The sequence below is a fragment of the Betta splendens genome, chromosome 24 (genome assembly GCF_900634795.4).
Source record: "Betta splendens chromosome 24, fBetSpl5.4, whole genome shotgun sequence".
NCBI classification, from domain to species: domain Eukaryota; kingdom Metazoa; phylum Chordata; class Actinopteri; order Anabantiformes; family Osphronemidae; genus Betta; species Betta splendens.
The window spans coordinates 14024164-14041116 of record NC_040901.2 but is presented as its reverse complement, the minus strand read 5'-3'; the positions used below and the strand labels follow the sequence as shown (position 1 = coordinate 14041116).

Below are 16953 nucleotides of genomic sequence, written 5' to 3'. Positions count from 1 at the left end.
TACTGCTTTTAATTATGTTTTTTGTCATTCTTGATAAATCTGACAGTAATATGTCTCTGTATCTGAAGTTGTTACAGGTATCTAGTCTACAGAGGCTAGTGAGCTGGTGCTGAGGATTCCTAGGGTGAAGAATCTGAGTTGCCATCTCTTCATGCTTGGGTTGTAGATAAAGGCAGTTTCCTGATGGATAAAACACTAAAACACTCATAGTATGATTGATGTAGACCACCTGTAGAATAACTCCTTTACCGTTTGAGTAAAAGTGTTTTTTGTGAGTGCAACACTCATTAAGAATTTTTTTAACTTTATTTATATAATTTATATGCGTTTTATTTATGGCCACTTCAACTTTATAGCTTACCATATTAGAAAGAGAAAAACATGTAATTTCAATACTATGATTTCCTAAATAAAAGTGTTTTCCCTTCAGAAACAGAGTTCAGTGAAATACATAATAGTTAAAGCCAACTTTATTGTAAACCAAAAAAATACACCACTACTCCAAAGCTAGAACAAACTGTTACCTTCACACTCCAATGTGCAATGTATAGGTTACTGAGTTAATTAAGAAGTCTGGGGGTTTGAGGACGAAGGAGAAGCTTTTGCAGGGCCTTGCAGACGAAATGCATGAAAGTAGGGTAAACAGGGAGATGTGGTGATCCTTGTTCTCATCACTATTTGGAAGACTGAGCGGAAGCAGTCCTCTACCAGATGGAAGCTGTGGCTGTCCTCACCATCACCTCATCAAAACAAAAGGTACTGCAATCAGAATTGTAGATTAGTGAAATGTTAATTATTATGTAGGTCAAAACCTTCTCTAATGTAAGAACACACAATACCAGACAAAAAATTAAACCAAACAAGAGGACAGGCCTGTCTGTGCTAAAACAACAGATAAACAGTTGTTACAATTCAAATATAAAATCTAAACAGTATATACCAATTAAAATCTTCTATTACCTATCTTACTGTTGGTACATACAAACTTACATACCTTTACTCCTGAGCTGGGCAGCAGATGTCTGTGTACCAACAGTCTGCAGTGATTTCTCTGTTTGACAGCCTCCTTGCATGTGGGCAACTGGGATTGCCCCTACAGTATAGAAAAGACTGTTACATTTACTGTAAATTGTATTGGTCCTACAAATATAATGGCTATGGTACAAGCTATCGGTAACTGACCAGATAAGCAGCAGGTATTGTAGAGATGTGACTAATTAGCAACTAAGCTTGAAACACAACACAGTAATCATTCCAACTAATCATGTTAGAATTTGATAGAACAATGACATAACCCCAAATCACAAGTTGATTTAGGCTGTGACACAGGACGGGGTAATAACAAACACAACCGCGTTCATCTGCAGGTTCTTTTTGTAGCGATCGACCAGCTGTAGCTCTAAAGTGCAAAGGCCTAAAGGCATGCTAACGGCTAACGCAACACACAAACAGGAGCGGCAGCACGTCAACAGGACAAAAGCTCGATCCACCGCTTCCTGCCTGTCGCCGATCGAAGGCCCATCGCTATTAGCTGTTCCCCACACAGGTGTGTGGTTGCACCAACTCAGAGTAGCACATTTGAAAGGGACAAAGGCTCAGTTGACTCACTGTAGCCGTTAGCGACGCTAGCGATTAGCTTGTCTCACATGTGGGTAACTGCATTTTAAACAGACCCAACTAACATATTTAGATATCACAAGTATCAAGCACAAACTTACTACAGCGAGCTAGATCCACCGCTTCCTGTCTGTCGCCGCTGGAAGGGCGATAACGATCAGCTGTTCCCCGCAGGTGTATGTGATTACAGAAAAAGGACAGACGCTAGACCCACCGCTCCCTACGTGTAGCCGCTCGATGCCGTTAGTCATTAGCTTTTCTCCACACAGGTGTGTGGCTGCAGGAGCCCACATGAGCACATTTGAAGGGGACAAAGGCTCGGTCGACTGGCTGTAGCCGTTAGCATAGCTAGCTAGTAACTTGCCCCACACATAGGTTACTACATTTAAACGGACAAACTAACATTTTAAAACATTATAAATATCAAGCATGTACTTACTTCAGTGAGTGGATGACGGACTTTAGGAATACGTCCTTTTTTTCCAACAGGAGCCGTGAAACAAATCCAGCATTGGACGCACCCTCGTTTGAAATGCACATACGTATAAATGCTGAGGCAGTGTTTCTGGCACCGGTCCGTTAAAAATAAAAGTGACCCACAAATCCTCACTTGTTGATCCCTTGTAAAGTGAAGAGACTTTGGTGTTGGTTAGAACACCTAAGAACCGAACTATTTCTATGGGAGGACTTGGGCGCTGCCGTGCTGGTCTGTTCACGGTGAGTGAGAGGGGGGAAATGGCGGAAGTCCAGTTTTGGTTCGGGATCATTGTGGGGGTGGTGGTTCAGGATTTGCAAGGAGAACTTTCAACCAGTGTGACGACAACTGGGACACGGGCTGTTTTCATTGGATGAGAAAATTTACGTTTTCAAAATGTGAAAAAAGCAGGAAATGCATTTCTACCGTGCTCAGTGTGTGTATATGTGACCCATAGAGTCATAGGGACGCTCCAAAATGTCTAAAAAGTGGATTTTGCATGATATGGGCCCTTTAAACTGTAAATATTAAGTACATAAATGACTAATTATGTGCTAATGACATATTCATTTACATCCTAATTGGTGGACGTGATGATGCTCCAGTTTTCTAATATCAGTGCGATGCATCCACCCACTAATGTAACATCCAGAATGGCGAGCGGTTGTTTACTTCACACACCTTTCAGGCGCTGGACCCGATGACATCATACACGGGGCTCAGTCTGCGGAGACGACCGCTAACGTTGCAGTTGAACACAGGCAGGAGTAAACCGCAGAACAGAGCTGAGAACAGAGCTGCACAGTTGAACAACCACCGGATTAGAGATTAAAAGCAATTTCTAATCTTCTTTTCTAGGCTCTTCAGATATGTCCGAACTTGGTGATGTCTGAGCTGCAGCTGACCCACAATAACCTCATGCCTTCAACTTTCCCCCACTTTTGAGCATCAAAAGGTTGGTGCTGTTGTCCACATGCAGTAGTAGAGACCGGTTCCTGTTGATCCAGCCTTGGTTTTGAAATCCTCCCGTACTCTACGTAGCTCCATTATTCTAGTTGTTGATGGTTATTTGAATGATACAATTATTGTCTTTAAGTAGGAGTTAATGATGAAAATTGGATTGGAAAATAAAGTGAATTAGGAATGAATTAATTAGCTGGTTCAATTAAATCAGTGGTTGGTTCGTTTCCACGGCCTGAATTTATAAAGTTTAATCGACTTCAGTTTCCCACGATGTGACAGTTGGATTTGTATAAATTAGTCTGTGTCACATTTGTGAGTTTATTTGTGACTAAATAAAGATTAAAGTTCCAGTAGTCAAAATCCAATGTAAAACACATTATTTCCAGTGTAATCTAGTGAATGGTAATATTAATAATTAAAAAAAGTCTTTTTTTCTCCAAGGACAAAAAGTGATGCTGAAACACAACAACAGAGGAACGTGTCAAAGAATCACACTTTGGTAACTGGATCATTTAACACCAAGAAACGAGAACCCAAAACTTTGGTTTGTATAAAACCTAATTGTCAAGAGCAAACAAAGTGAATAAGCCAAAAAATAATATCATTAATGATGTAACACTTTGTTTTTCACGTCCTCGAGCTGTGTGTTTTGCAGCAAACATGATTTGTGTGATGCTTCCTCTGAGACTTAAAGCCTGAGATGGCATAAGCTTTCGGACTTATGGGATTTGAAACAAAAGCATGAAAGTGCGGTCAACAGAGGATTTGAGTATTCATTTATTCCTCAGAGTCGAGTCCAGGCAGCGCATTGGTACACGCTCAACGAGAAAACATCATGTGAACAACAACATCCGTTCATGTTTAAAGCAAAAATGTCAAGAGGGAGAAATTGAAACGTGAAACGTGATTCCATCAGGTTTGTGACGTGAGAGACGCGTGTGGTGCTGTGGGTTCAGGGTTCTGCTGCTGCTGCGAGCGGCCTTTACTGGGACATCGGGGGGGGATGTGTGTGTGTGTGTGTGGGGGGGTGAAGCAACCGGCCGTGGTTGACAGATGCCCCCAGAAAGCCACTAACAGGATGACGCCAGCGCTGCCAGCACCGTGGGCTAAAGTCGGATTATGTCTGAGCAGTAGATAAACAGATTATTCCAGAAATGGTGCCTACTTTTTTAACCTTGTCACTCTTGCCACACTTACAGCTCCACTGTCCCACAATCCCCTTGGGCAGACGAGGAGGCGGCACGGCGCGGCGCGCGCTCCCAGCACAGCACACGTTTATGGTGAGCGTTGCACCGGCAACTCTGGGGCTTAAACGAGCCAGCGTCTCCGAGCCGAACTCCCACCACCTCCACCTCACAGCTGAAGCACCCATGAGCTCCACCTGAGCCGCACCTCCCCTCACCCGCTGGATTCACGCTGAAAGCCCACATTTGGGAGCTCCTCCGCCATGCTTTGGGAATTCGGCCTTGTGCTACTGCTCCTTGCTCCACAAGCTGCTGCAATTAAAGGTAAGCCTTGTTTTGTTCTTAAAGCCACAATCCTTTGAGCCCTGACGCTTGGAGTGCTTCACAGCTTCACAAAAAGAAGTCACGTCCTGACACTTCACGTCTGTGCAGAAAGAACAAAGTCTGCATGTGTGAATAAGTAGGAGCACTTAGATATGAGCATTTAAAGAGTAAAGGCATCGATGCACAATCTAAACCTGGGCACAACCTGGAGCAAAGCCTATTACGACTGCATAAGTATTTGACCGTGAAATCATTCTGGGGTTTGACACCGTCACCGTCTCCTCCAGGGAACAAAGAGCTGTTTAAATGCATTATAAATCAGAATGAGTAAATCCTCCGTCTTATTCTGAACCGCAGCCAGGATTTATGATGTGACACAAATAAGTGCGGCGAGGCCGCGATGCAAAAGGAGACGGGATAATAGCAGCTGAGCAGACGTGCTGGCGACTTGCACATTTGAATTAAGGTCTCTGCAGAAAGGAAGCTGAAAACATGACAGAGGAGACGCGTTATCAGCTTCCTCGTACGAGCATTCTGAATAAAACAACAGGCCAGGTTCACCTTCACTACACAGCCACATCTTTTTATTTGTTCTGCGAGCGCGGACGCGTGGGCCGCCCTGTGAATTATAGCAGCCATTTAACTAATATCACACTGAACGAAGCCCATCATGACACCAGCAGCGTCGCTGGCTGCTTTTGTTTATTCTGAGTGCCCTTCAGGTGCAGCGAGGGCTTTTATTTTTAGTGTAAGTGGGCACAAGGAGGGAGAGTGGACCCAGAACCCGGCCGGACGCTACTGCACCGACTCCCCTCCACTCTTCACTAAAATAGCTGCAGCTAGAACCTTCCCATGCGTGCGTCCTCTCGGATCTACATTGTGCTGTTTCCCTCCAGTGAGCAGCGTCGGGCCGGACGCTGGAGCCAACGTCAGCTCGCCGCGTTTGGCAGAACTGCTGAAGGTGTCGACGCAGTCCAAAGCCTCGAGCTTTGCACCCGGCCCACGTCGATCCAAGAGGTCGGTGTTTCTACACTCGGGAGTGAAGATCTGCCCCCAGGAGAGCGTCGGCGAAGTGGTGGCCAGTCACCAGGCCTACTACCAGCTCCGAGGTAACGGCCGCTCAGCCTGTCCAGGGTTACGGGTCAGGACCCGGTTCAGCTGGTCCTCACACTCAGTCAGGTTGATATCATTACATGGATCAACCTTCTGGTTCAGGGTCCCAGCCGATCTCAGCTGCTGCAGGTACACGATGCACAGAGCTGACCACAGTGTGACCACGCAGCAGAGATGAGTCAGGGATGTGACTCATTCACCTCCTCCACACGGGTTGTCAGCTACAAGTCGGTCTCTGTCAAAACCGACAAGCTGTGCAGTTAAACCGTCTGCTTGATCTGTCGGAGGGACTCTGGTTCCAGGGCTTCATTATTCGATGCCCACACGTTTGTCAATATTCATTCTACAGGTAAAAGTACAAAATGGAACGAGTGCTCAAACCACGTAGGCTTGATTCAGAATGTGAGGCTTCACGGTGTTTGTAAGGATCCAGCTGTGGCAGATGTTTGACTCACGGTTTACAACATGCAGCATCAGGCGGCGGCTTCACTGAGTCTGTGTCCTGTCAGTTTGTCAGGAGGCGGTGTGGGAGGCGTTCAGGATCTTCTTCGACAGGATCCCCGGCACGGCAGAGTATCAGCGATGGGTTCACACGTGTCAACATGAGGCGCTGTGCATCTCCGACCTCGCCAAGAACTTCAGCAGCTCCGAGGAGCACATGAGCTTGATTCACAGGGTGAGGAAAGCCGAGCGCTCACACAACCACAATCAGCATGCGGCGTCTGTGGGCACAACCCTGCGCTTGTACGTAGACCTAGAATCTGAAAACTGGAAATCTGCATGTGAATGTGCAGGACAACAACAAACACCCACAAAACGCTTTACTCACGTCATGGATGCAGAGAAAAAACAACCCGTAAATGAGCCAAAAGCAGTTATTCAGTCACTCACACAAAAACAAACAGAGGGAGCTGCAGAAGTCACAGCATCATTATCACAAACAGCGTCAGAGACTTCAAATGGCCAAAGTGACACTAACAGTACTTGATTGTTGTGCTTGTTCACAGAGGATGAACCGGATGAGAGACGGCAGACCGGCGCCGCGGTAAGAGCCACAGACGCACGTCACCAGTAATGACAGGAAGTCAGTTTCCTCAGGACCAGTGGGGCAAAGCCTACATGACCCACACTCTCTGCTGTCCCTGAAGGCAGCAGACTCACCCTAACACAATGCTAAGTAGCAGTGACGTTAACTTTGGACGTACGCTGACAAAGGCTGAGTGACTGTGGGTTTAGAGGCTGGTGGATTGTCTGCTTGTGTTCCTCCACAGAGGCCCAGCGACTCCTGCACCGACGCAGCAGCTCCCAGTGACGGCAGGTAAAACAATAAGCAGCGCTGGAGCAGAGCTGTTATTTCTTCCAGTGATTTGTCCTGAGAGCTAAATATTGATTTTTGGCTTTATTGTGTGCTGTGCGCTGTCAACAGGCACCAGCTTATGATGCCTCATCACTATAAAGGAGGCGCCGTCTTGTTGCCGTAGTGATTTTCTTGCAGCTCCTTGAGCTTCACACTCACTGGTCCTGTTCCTCCAGCTCCAGAACTGCAGACGGACGGCCCGACTGTGGCCCCAGAGATCGGCACCGCTCCAGGCCCGTCTCTGGACCAGAACCAGGCTGAAGAGGTACCAGCATTTAGTACTTGAGTCAGGATGCTGTGACAGGTCTCACGCAGTCACATGACATCCGCTGGCTGGTTCCCTTCTGAGCGAAGCGTCTGAGCTCTGGAAGCAGGCGAGCGGCGCCGTGACTCACTCTGTTTGGGCTGTTGAAGGACACGGAGCTTCCTAATGTGGTCCCAGAGAGTCCGGTGGAGCAGCTGGTGGACTTCAGCATCGACCTGGTGGACCCGGGTTACAGGGAGCTGCTGGACGACCCAGACTCGCCTCAGTACGTGGATCTGGCTCAGCACCTGCAGGACCAGGTGGGACACGCGGAGGACGGAGGCGTTGCGACCAGCAGCAGTTCCCCTTTAGTTCTGAGCTCCATTAGACGCCTTCCATCGTCCTAAACCCTGAGGACCTTCACTGCTCCTCCTCCTCCCTCCGACCGCGTGGGGCAGTTCCTCTCTCTGGCCTCATAGTAAAGCAGATTACAGCTTCAGCTTCCACTCTCTCTGCAGGACGTCTGTCCTGTGCAGCAGCGAAATTAAGATCTTTAATGTTATTCCCTCATTGAAAGACGCCTAAAAAAGCACAGAGATCACTTAGAGTCGCACGCGATTGGTGCCAGGAAGTGACCTCATGGAGCCTTTAAAGACGATTATGTCATAATGTGTCCAGGTGCTTAACTGCTCCAAAGATAGGTCCTGTATCGGAGGGTTTCCCGTCCATTCACCCCTGCTTTTATACTGACACATTGGCCCCATGTGAGCTAATTAACAGGCTCCTGATAATGGCTCAGAGTTAATGACATTAGCGTCTACAAGGGCAGCAGCACGGTGGCACGCATCTCCACCAGCGCCAGCACTGAACGGCGCCTTCTCTCTTACAGATGCGGCATGTTTTTGACAAACTTCCAGGATTTCAATCCATCCACGTCCTGAGAATCAGGTAGGACTTCAGATGCTAATGTGGGCGTGGCTGCAGACAGTCTGTCCTTTTCTGCCGCTGGCATCAAACTGTGCGGTGGCTTTTTCTCCTGTTGCCTTCCGCTCTAACGCCGTCTTCTCTTCTCCCCAGTGCGAGCGAGAGCCGGGACGCTGACAGGTAAATGAATCAGGCCTGTAGCAGCAGCCTCCTCCACGCTCACGCTTCACCCCCGCAGGCTCAGCCATCAGACCTGTCTGTGTGTTTGTTAGGGGTTAATCATCAGACAGGCGCTGAGCAGTGGAACAGGAAGGCGTTAATTGTCAGGATGCCCCTCGTTAACGGCGCTGTCACGGCCGATCCCACAGAGTTTGATTTTATGATTACAGGTCGCGGATCACAGTTGCACCAATCCATCATTCGGCACAGACAGCAGAACCTCAGGTCCGGTCCGGCTCCTCGTCTGCAGACGGAACCTGAGCTGCAGCAGCAGAGCTGCTCCTCTGCTTTAGATGCACCGCCACCACCGCAGCCTAATTAAGAAGCGCTTTTTGCCAGAAATCAGTTCATAATAAAGCGAGAAAAGCCACATCTCCATTCCAATCAGGATCCATCTACCAGTCAGCTTATTCTCCTGATGGCGGCAGCTGTGCAGAATATTGATGAAGTTTCCAAGCAGCCTCATTTCTTTCAGTCCTTTGTACGAGTTATTTCTCTGCTTTAAGCCACGCGTGACACTCACCTGTTTGAAGCTCCAGAGGAGCAGATCTGCATCTGCACAGCTGCTGTCGACTGCTTGATCCGTACAGTTATTTCTGCATCTGAGCTCATTGTTTCTTTTCAGACCTGGAGGAATCTCTGTGCACTACTCCCTCGTCTTTGAGATCAACTCACCCAAGATCGGGTCGGAGACGGCGACGGACGCGCCAGACGTGCTCAGACAAATGGTCAGCAAGGCTTTACGTGAGGAGGCGTCGCTGCCGGTGGACCTGCAGTCGCTGAGCTTCAGCCCGGGTGCGTCGGCCACATCCGCCTCCGAGCATCTGCTGAGTGTGGAGCACTGGTCGACTTTGACTAGATCCATGGTGCTCTTCTCTTACAGACGCTGTCCTTCTACCAGCACTGACGTCAAGCTCCTCAGTGGAGGCTGTGGAGGAGCCCGACGAGCCCGATGAGCCCGACTCACCTAACGAGCCCAATGAGCCCGACTCAGCTAACGAGCCCGAGGAACCCAATGAGCCCAACGAGCCCAACGAGCCCGACTCACCTAACGAGCCCAACGAGACCGATGAGCCCGACTCACCTAACGAGCCCGACTCACCTAACGAGCCCGACTCACCTAACGAGCCCAACTTACCTAACGAGCCCAACTTACCTAACGAGCCCGACTCACCTAACGAGCCCGAGGAGCCCGAGGAACCCAATGAGCCCAGTGAGTCCGAGGAGCCCAACGAGCCCAACGAGCCCGACTCACCTTACGAGCCCAACGAGCCCGATGAGCCCGACTCACCTAACGAGCCCGACTCACCTAACGAGCCCGACTCACCTAACGAGCCCAACGAGCCCGATGAGCCCAACGAGCCCGACTCACATAACGAGCCCAACGAGCCCGATGAGCCCAACGAGCCCGACTCACATAACGAGCCCGACTCACATAACGAACTGGACGTTTCCACTGATGAGCCAGAGCTCGATGAACCTCTGCTGGTTCCTCTCACCCCCATGGAAAAGGAGAACGCCCTGGTGACCCTGCTGGACCCCACGGCCGAGTCCGAGCCGTCAGAGGAACTGCTGATCATCACACAGGAGATTGAAAGAATTCACCACAACGAAACAGGGAAACTGGTGAGAGACTACGTCCCGACGGCTCCTGTGGGTCTGAGCGATGCTCCGCTGTCTCCCAACCAGATTTCAGAGGAAGACTTAACCCCCGTTGATGAGAGTCTGGGTGTTACCGTGGCAACCCAGGTCTTAGTAACCACAGCCGGAGAGGAGGCAACGCAGCAGCCAGCGACCGAGCCTCAGGAGCAGGACATCAACGCGCTCCCAGACGAAGACCAGCTCGACCTGCTTCTCCCAGAACCCTACGGTCCCGCTGTCGACGCTTCGGACCTGGAGCCTGAAGAGAATTTGTTCGCAGTAGATGAAGAGTTAGAAGAACAGAGTGACATTTCTGAACCAGAAGATGAGAAAGTGGACGTGTTAGGAGCAGGCGAAGTTTCAGAACCGGAACCAGAGCAAGAAGGAGAAGAAACAGAGAGTCCAGAACCAGAGACTGAGCCGGATCATGGCGCCGCTGACAAGGTGCTGCAGCCAGGAGAGGAAGTTACAGAACCAGAACCTGCTCTTGATGTAGAGGAGAGCTCAGAACAAGCTCCAACTCCAGATGCAGCACCTGAATCAGGTGGGAATGAGGGTGAAAAAGAAAAGGTGGTTGTATCTCCAGGACCGCAAGAACCGGAACCAGAGGATCCGAAAGCAGAAGGAGATGATACTGAAGAGGATGAAGATGAGGAATCAGACTTATTAGAACCAGGACTAGCACCAAGTGAGATAAGTGACCTAACTGAAGCAAATATACCAGACGCTGATGTGCCTGAGGGGTTTACAGAACCAAGTGAAACACTGTTAGAGGTTACAGAACCAGAACCAGGGACGAACCCACAAACACCAGATCCAGTTGAACCGTCACAGACAGATGAAGCAGTATTCATAGCTCCAGCACCACACGGGGAGCCGGTCCACGTCTCAGAACCGCAACATCCACCTGATGCCGACGACAGAGCAGAACAAGAAAAGGAACCAGAGGGCTCGGAACCGGTGGATCCAGATGAGTCCCACAGCGAAGCAGGCGTCACAGAACCGCCAGCAGAATCAATTAAAGTCCTTCAGCCTGAGGACGGAGGGACGGACACAGAGCAGCTTCACTCTCAAGATAACGGGTTCCTCCAGCCGGTAGCGGAGGATCATGAGGCCGTCGTCCCAACAGACACCCAACCCAACCAGGCTCATCATGAATATCCCGCCACCGGCGCCGAGGACGTGGAGGAGCAGGGAGACAGCGGAGGTGAGTAGTCTGAAGGTGAGCAGTGAAGCCTGGTTGGCACACGGTCAACAATCCCATCCTTTATCTGCTTCTTCCCCAGACGCCTCAGCACAGGAGACGCAAGGCCCCGGGCCCAGTGTGACGGCAGCACCGGCGTCAGACCCGGTCCCGGCACCTCCAGCCGGTCCTGGCAGCGAGTCCGACCTGGCCTCACCCGGCCCCACTATAGACTCTGGACTCTTTGAGATATCTGAGGATTCTGTTCCCGAGTCCTCAGAGGTCGATGCTACAGAAGAGGAAGACGCGGAGCAGGTTGTGGTCATTGGTGAAGAGTTGGATAAAACGCAGAGCGAAGGCCCGGGCAGTTCTGACGGAGGCGTCCAGGACCTGGCCGTGGAGCTGGACAAGCCAGACGTGGCAGCGACGGAGGCCGGCGAGCTGCTGGACGCGGGCAGCGGGTTCCCGGCGCCGGACGAGGAGCGGGTCGCCGTGACGGCCGCGGCCCCGCCCCCGGCCCCGCCCCCCGCCAGGTACCTGACCACGCCCTCGGCGACCACGGCCAACCACGGCAGGGAGCTGGTGGTGTTCTTCAGCCTGCGAGTCACCAACCTCAACTTCTCTGACGACCTCTTCAACAAGACGTCGCCCGAGTACAGGTCGCTGGAGAGCACCTTCCTGGACGTGGTGAGTGTGGATCAGCTCCCATTACAAAGGCCTCCATGGAGTAAATGCGCTTCATGTAGTTGATGTATTTGTCCTAATCAGAGTGTTATCAGCCTAAACAGTCAGCAGGATGCTCACGCACTCCTCTCTCTCATCTGAATGCGGCTCTGATTAGCTCTGTGTAAATCCCTTCAATTAGCAGCCAGGCAGCGTTTTCATTCCGCTGCCCTTTTGCAGCTCAGCTGCTCTGAATCACATAGAGCATCAGCGCTGTGGTTTCGCTGGGTGGTGGGAAGGAAGCAAGCCTCTGGTCAGGAACTGGTGTGAAACCAGTGAGGGCTGCTGGTGTGAGCGTCTAAGTAAGGCCTCCTGGTTTCCAGGCCTCATTTACCTCTGCTGAGGTCGGTTTGCGTTCAGGCTCATTCATTAGGTTGGTGAATGTGTGCGTCATCTGTGTAGACGAGACGACTGTAGGTCGCATTAATAAAGCAGAAGAAGATTAAATGTGGGTTTATGTGCTTGTTTGTCTCGCTCTGTGTACAATGAGTCCAGTGTCAGAGTGGTCGGGATCCAGACAGGACAAGTGTTGACACGTAGATCTGAACTATTTATGAGCCTCTTGATGGAAGGAGCTGATTCAAATGAAGTGGATCAGATTAAATGTTTATGATGATGACACTGATGCGTCCTGCTGGACGCTCAGGTGGGAGCGCTGATGGAGTTGCTTACAGGCTACTTGTCCTTTAAGTCACACTGAGTCACAGTAATTATCACATGAAGAGAACGACTCGGGCCTGTAGAAAACCTCGTAAACCGAGTGCTTAGAGAACAGATGACTGTTCATTTGGCTGAATGGCATCAATGCAGGTAATTAAGCGAGGCCGTGTGGAACCAGTGGAGCAGTGTGTGTGTGTGTGTGTGTGTGTGTGCGTGCAGGGATGTGGCAAAGTGAGGCTTAGTGGAGTCGGAGTGTGGAGTGAGTGGATCTGCGTCTGTTTCAAGGTCAAATGATCCCACTCACAAGAAACGAGCCTGAACTGTAAAAGTGGAGGCAAAGCTTCGGTCCATGATTTAGATGCTGGATCTTTGGCTGTGTGTCACATTCACTGGTGTCAAGAACTGACGAGTAAACGACTTCAGTTCCCTGCTGTGAGCGGGTGGAGCTCAGCCCTGAGCTGCTCTGCTTTGTGTGCAGCTGCTGCCGCACCTGCAGGCCAACCTGACGGGCTTCAGGAAGCTGGAGATCCTCAACTTCAGGAAGGGCAGCGTGGTCGTCAACAGCAAGATGAAGTTCGCCAGGTCGGTGCCGTACAACATCACCAAGGCCGTGCACTGCGTCCTGGAGGAGTTCTGCTCCGCCGCCTCCAGGAACCTGCACATCCAGATCGACACTCACTCCCTGGACGTGGAACCAGGTAAAGTCTGAGTCCCACTCGTGAGCAGCACTCAGCTCCTCTAAACTGGTTCTGGTGGGAACTGTGGGCACCTGAGGGCTCACTTACTGTAGTCAGTTTACCACAATTAAACAGTGCTAGTTGGAGCCGGAGGTTGCAGAGGTGCAATAACAGTAGCGAGGCCTGTCTGTTGCTTCCATCCCTCAGCCTCATTGGGCGCCTCCTTTCCCAGGAACGGCCTCTGGAGCCGAGCTCCTCAGCCTAAAGCACAGCAAACGCACTAATGTGGAGGCCTCACGCTCCGCAACTCAAGCTGCGTCTGTCTCCACAGCCGACCGGGCCGATCCCTGCAAGTTCCTGGCCTGCGGCGCCGCCTCGCGCTGCGTGCTGAACGCCTGGACCCGGGAGGCGCGGTGCGCGTGTGAGCCGGGCTTCGTGTCGCTGGACGAGCGGCCGTGTCAGAGCGTGTGCGCCGTCAGACCCGACTTCTGCCGGGGAGGCGAGTGCCACGTGGTCCCCGGACACGGCGCCGTGTGCAGGTAGGACGCGCCGCTGCGCCTGTTCTACCTGTTCTACTGAGAACCTGTGTCTGTGTGTTCATCTAACGTCCTCCAGCATCTGAACGCGTTTCTAATGCACAGGAACTGTTGCTTTTATTAAGTGCTGGCTCACAGTCGCACATTCTCCACTGGCACAGAAATGTCATTTCATCTATTAGACTCCAGCTCCTCCGAGACGTTTCCATTCAAACATTCATTTCCCATCAGCTGAAGCGTGTGAAGGTACTTTAGTTTGATCATCAGCAGCAGAGAGCGTCTCTGCTTAATAAACCTAGAAAGAGAGCAGTCTGCACAAATCACAATCATTTAATCAGCAATGAACAGGGCTTGGTCATCAGCACCACAGAACCAGAGTCTGCAGAGGAGGAGGCACAGAGGAGGCTCAGGGGAGGAGGTCCAGAGGAGAGAAGGTTCAGAAGAGGGGAGGCTTAGAGGAGGAGGAGGCACAGAGGAGAGGAGGCTTAGAAAAGGAGGCTCAGAGGAGGAGGCTTAGAGGAGGAGGAGGCGGCACAGAGGAGGCTCAGGGGAGGAGGTCCAGAGGAGAGGAGGCTTAGAAGAGAGGAGGCTCAGAGGAGGAGGCTCAGAAGAGAGGAGGCTCAGAGGAGGAGGCCTAGAGGAGGAGGCTCAGAAGAGAGGAGGCTCAGAGGAGGAGGCCTAGAGGAGGAGGCTTAGAGGAGGAGGCTTAGAGGAGGAGGAGGCACAGAGGAGGCTCAGGGGAGGAGGTCCAGAGGAGAGAAGGTTCAGAAGAGGGGAGGCTTAGAGGAGGAGGAGGCACAGAGGAGAGGAGGCTTGGAAAAGGAGGCTCAGAGGAGGAGGCTTAGAGGAGGAGGAGGCACAGAGGAGGCTCAGGGGAGGAGGCTTAGAGGAGGAGGAGGCACAGAGGAGGCTCAGGGGAGGAGGTCCAGAGGAGAGGAGGCTTAGAAAAGGAGGCTCAGAGGAGGAGGCTTAGAGGAGGAGGAGGCAAAGAGGCGGCTCAGGGGAGGAGGTCCAGAGGAGAGGAGGCTTAGAAAAGGAGGCTCAGAGGAGGAGGCTCAGAAGAGAGGAGGCTCAGAGGAGGAGGCCTAGAGGAGGAGGCTTAGAGGAGGAGGAGGCACAGAGGAGAGGAGGCTTGGAAAAGGAGGCTCAAAGGAGGAGGCTTAAAGGAGGAGGAGGCACAGAGGAGGAGGTCCAGAGGAGAGGAGGCTTAGAAAAGGAGGCTCAGAGGAGGAGGAGGCACAGAGGAGAGGAGGCTTAGAAAAGGAGGCTCAGAGGAGAAGGCTCAGAAGAGAGGAGGCTCAGAAGAGGAGGCCTAGAGGAGGAGGCTCAGAGGAGGAGGAGGCACAGAGGAGGCTCAGGGGAGAGGAGGTTCAGAAGAAAAGAGGAGGCTGAGGGGAGGAGGCTCATAGGAGAAGGAGGCCCAGGGGGGGAGGGGCTCAGAGGAGGTCCAGAGGAGAGAAGGTTCAGAAGAGGGGAGGCTTAGAGGAGGAGGAGGGCCAGAGGAGGCTCAGGAGAGGAGGCTTAGAAAAGGAGGAGGGCTCTTCAGGCCTCAGCGCTGCTGGCTCGTCTGTGGGTGAGCGGCTGCTGCTGTCAGCGCTCTGCCACCTTTCATTAATACTGAACCGACACATGAAGGAGTAAACACAGAGCAGAAGCAGGAGGTTGATGCTGAGGAGCTGCACATGGAGAGGAGCTGCACAGGGAGAGGAGCTGCACAGGGGGAGGAGCTGCACAGGGGGAGGAGCTGCACAGGGGGAGGAGCATGGTGTGGGTCGGTGGTGGACGCGTGGACCGAGCTGTCACGTCGGTCACGGCTGCAGGGACAGACTTCATGTGACTCCGTGAGGTCGACAGAGCAGCGCTGTGGTTTCACCTGCTCCGATCTCTTTCCTTCCAGATACGGGGACGGATCCTCCGTCGGACGTCTGGCCAGTTAAAGGAGCGTCGGCTGAACAGGTGCTGGAGGTACGAGGGCGTCGTCGCGCAGCAGCTCTGTAGCGGCGCCCAAATTGGTTGAGTGCTGCAGTGTGTTTAAGCAGACGGAGCTGAGGCGACTAATGTCAGGCCCGGAACCCGGCGCTGACGGGTAAACAGCAGATTAGTCCCAGGCCGAGTCGCACCTCCGGGGGCTTAGTCTGCACCTCTTTATCCTCGTCTGAGGTCTGACACAAAACGCTAAAAACACTGAGCCACAGCTGCAGCAGCAACGAAGCACCAGAGCAGACACGAGGCTGAGCTGTGAGCGTGAGGACAGGAAGCGTAGGTGTGGCTCATACACAAACGGGCGGATCAGCCCTTTAAAAGCTTCTCTTTTTCCCCACAGACTCCATGAAACACGACTCAGCGGTAGGAAGTCGGGACTCAAGCCCAACGCGTCTGGATAAAAAGTTCTTCTGAGCTGAAGGCTTTGAGGACAAGCTTCCCTCAGGGACACGGACTTTTAGGCCACGAAACGTCAGAGGATGAAGAGGAGGTCGGACGGATGGCGGCTGTCTCACATCGATCCACTAGACCTTTTATACACGCCTGCTCCGCTGCTTGTTCTGTAGCCTTTGAGTAAAAGCTGCTGCACCGACGCCCTAACGTTTACCTGGAACCTGTTCAAATAGTGGCTCTGGGCACAAGAGGTCACATTGTAGTGATAGTTTTAGGCTTTAAAGGCTTCAGAGGTCACGACTGCACACAAGGTGAAACAACACGACAGCGGCATCACGTTTAGTGACACCACACGCTAACGGGGAGCTGCAGCGCTAACACCAGGGCCCGTTAGCGCTGCAGCTTCCTGTAGCAGCCGGGGCTGATGGGACACGTGACCTCTGAGCTCCTCCAGGGTCGTGGGACGTCTCCGTCCCGTCTAAAGGCTGCGACGGGTCGGAGCCGTGGCCCGTTCCGGAAAAAGCCTTCAGACGAGAAGGAAACGTCTCCAGGACTTGATCTGATGTGGATGGAAGTCGTTGTTCAGTGTAAACAGGAACAGGAAGCTTCCTGTCTGTTGTACAGTTTGTGTAAATACCCCCACGCTGATCTGGACCTTTCTGTGTAACACTGTGATTGAAATGTGCAGTTACAAATACAAGCTGTTCCAGAACCCGCACAACTGCTCTGACTGTTTT

The 16953-nt window shown here is 51.8% G+C and overlaps 1 protein-coding gene and 1 long non-coding RNA gene across 7 annotated transcripts; one reads left to right on the top strand and one right to left on the bottom strand.

The window, feature by feature from the left end:
* Nucleotides 1-452: 452 nt before the first annotated feature.
* Nucleotides 453-1089, bottom strand: LOC129603728 (uncharacterized). Of its 2 annotated transcripts, none has more exons than XR_008693923.1 (2): nt 995-1089; nt 453-759 (listed from the first exon to the last, which is right to left on the bottom strand). It is a non-coding gene; the product is annotated as an uncharacterized LOC129603728 (long non-coding RNA). The 2 variants fall into 2 exon arrangements; XR_008693924.1 differs by having other exon boundaries at nt 453-740.
* On the top strand, nt 619-16937 carry LOC114849965 (interphotoreceptor matrix proteoglycan 1-like). 5 transcript variants are annotated; one of them, XM_055506587.1, is made up of 20 exons: nt 619-756; nt 2951-3047; nt 3497-3599; nt 3844-3971; nt 4255-4563; nt 5460-5672; nt 6186-6352; nt 6684-6721; nt 6948-6994; nt 7210-7298; nt 7448-7597; nt 8167-8225; nt 8355-8381; nt 9046-9215; nt 9304-11268; nt 11348-11931; nt 13106-13325; nt 13636-13843; nt 15738-15805; nt 16164-16937. In XM_055506587.1, the coding sequence occupies exons 5-19, from the start codon at nt 4503-4505 to the stop codon at nt 15775-15777; spliced, it is 4038 nt and encodes a 1345-aa protein (XP_055362562.1). In that variant the 5' UTR covers nt 619-756; nt 2951-3047; nt 3497-3599; nt 3844-3971; nt 4255-4502; the 3' UTR covers nt 15778-15805; nt 16164-16937. The 5 variants fall into 5 exon arrangements, with proteins under 5 accessions (XP_055362562.1, XP_028997656.1, XP_055362563.1 ...); XM_029141823.3 differs by lacking the exon at nt 3844-3971; XM_055506588.1 differs by having other exon boundaries at nt 3844-4563; nt 15738-15796.
* Nucleotides 16938-16953: the final 16 nt, after the last annotated feature.

Coding starts and splice junctions, on each gene's coding strand:
- LOC114849965 (XM_029141822.3), top strand. CDS start 4,503: ATGCTTTGGGAATTCGGCCTTGTGCTACTGCTCCTTGCTCCACAAGCT. Junction 11,269..11,347: donor GGAGCAGGGAGACAGCGGAG/GTGAGTAGTCTG, acceptor CTTCTTCCCCAG/ACGCCTCAGCACAGGAGACG. Junction 13,844..15,737: donor GGACACGGCGCCGTGTGCAG/GTAGGACGCGCC, acceptor CTTTCCTTCCAG/ATACGGGGACGGATCCTCCG.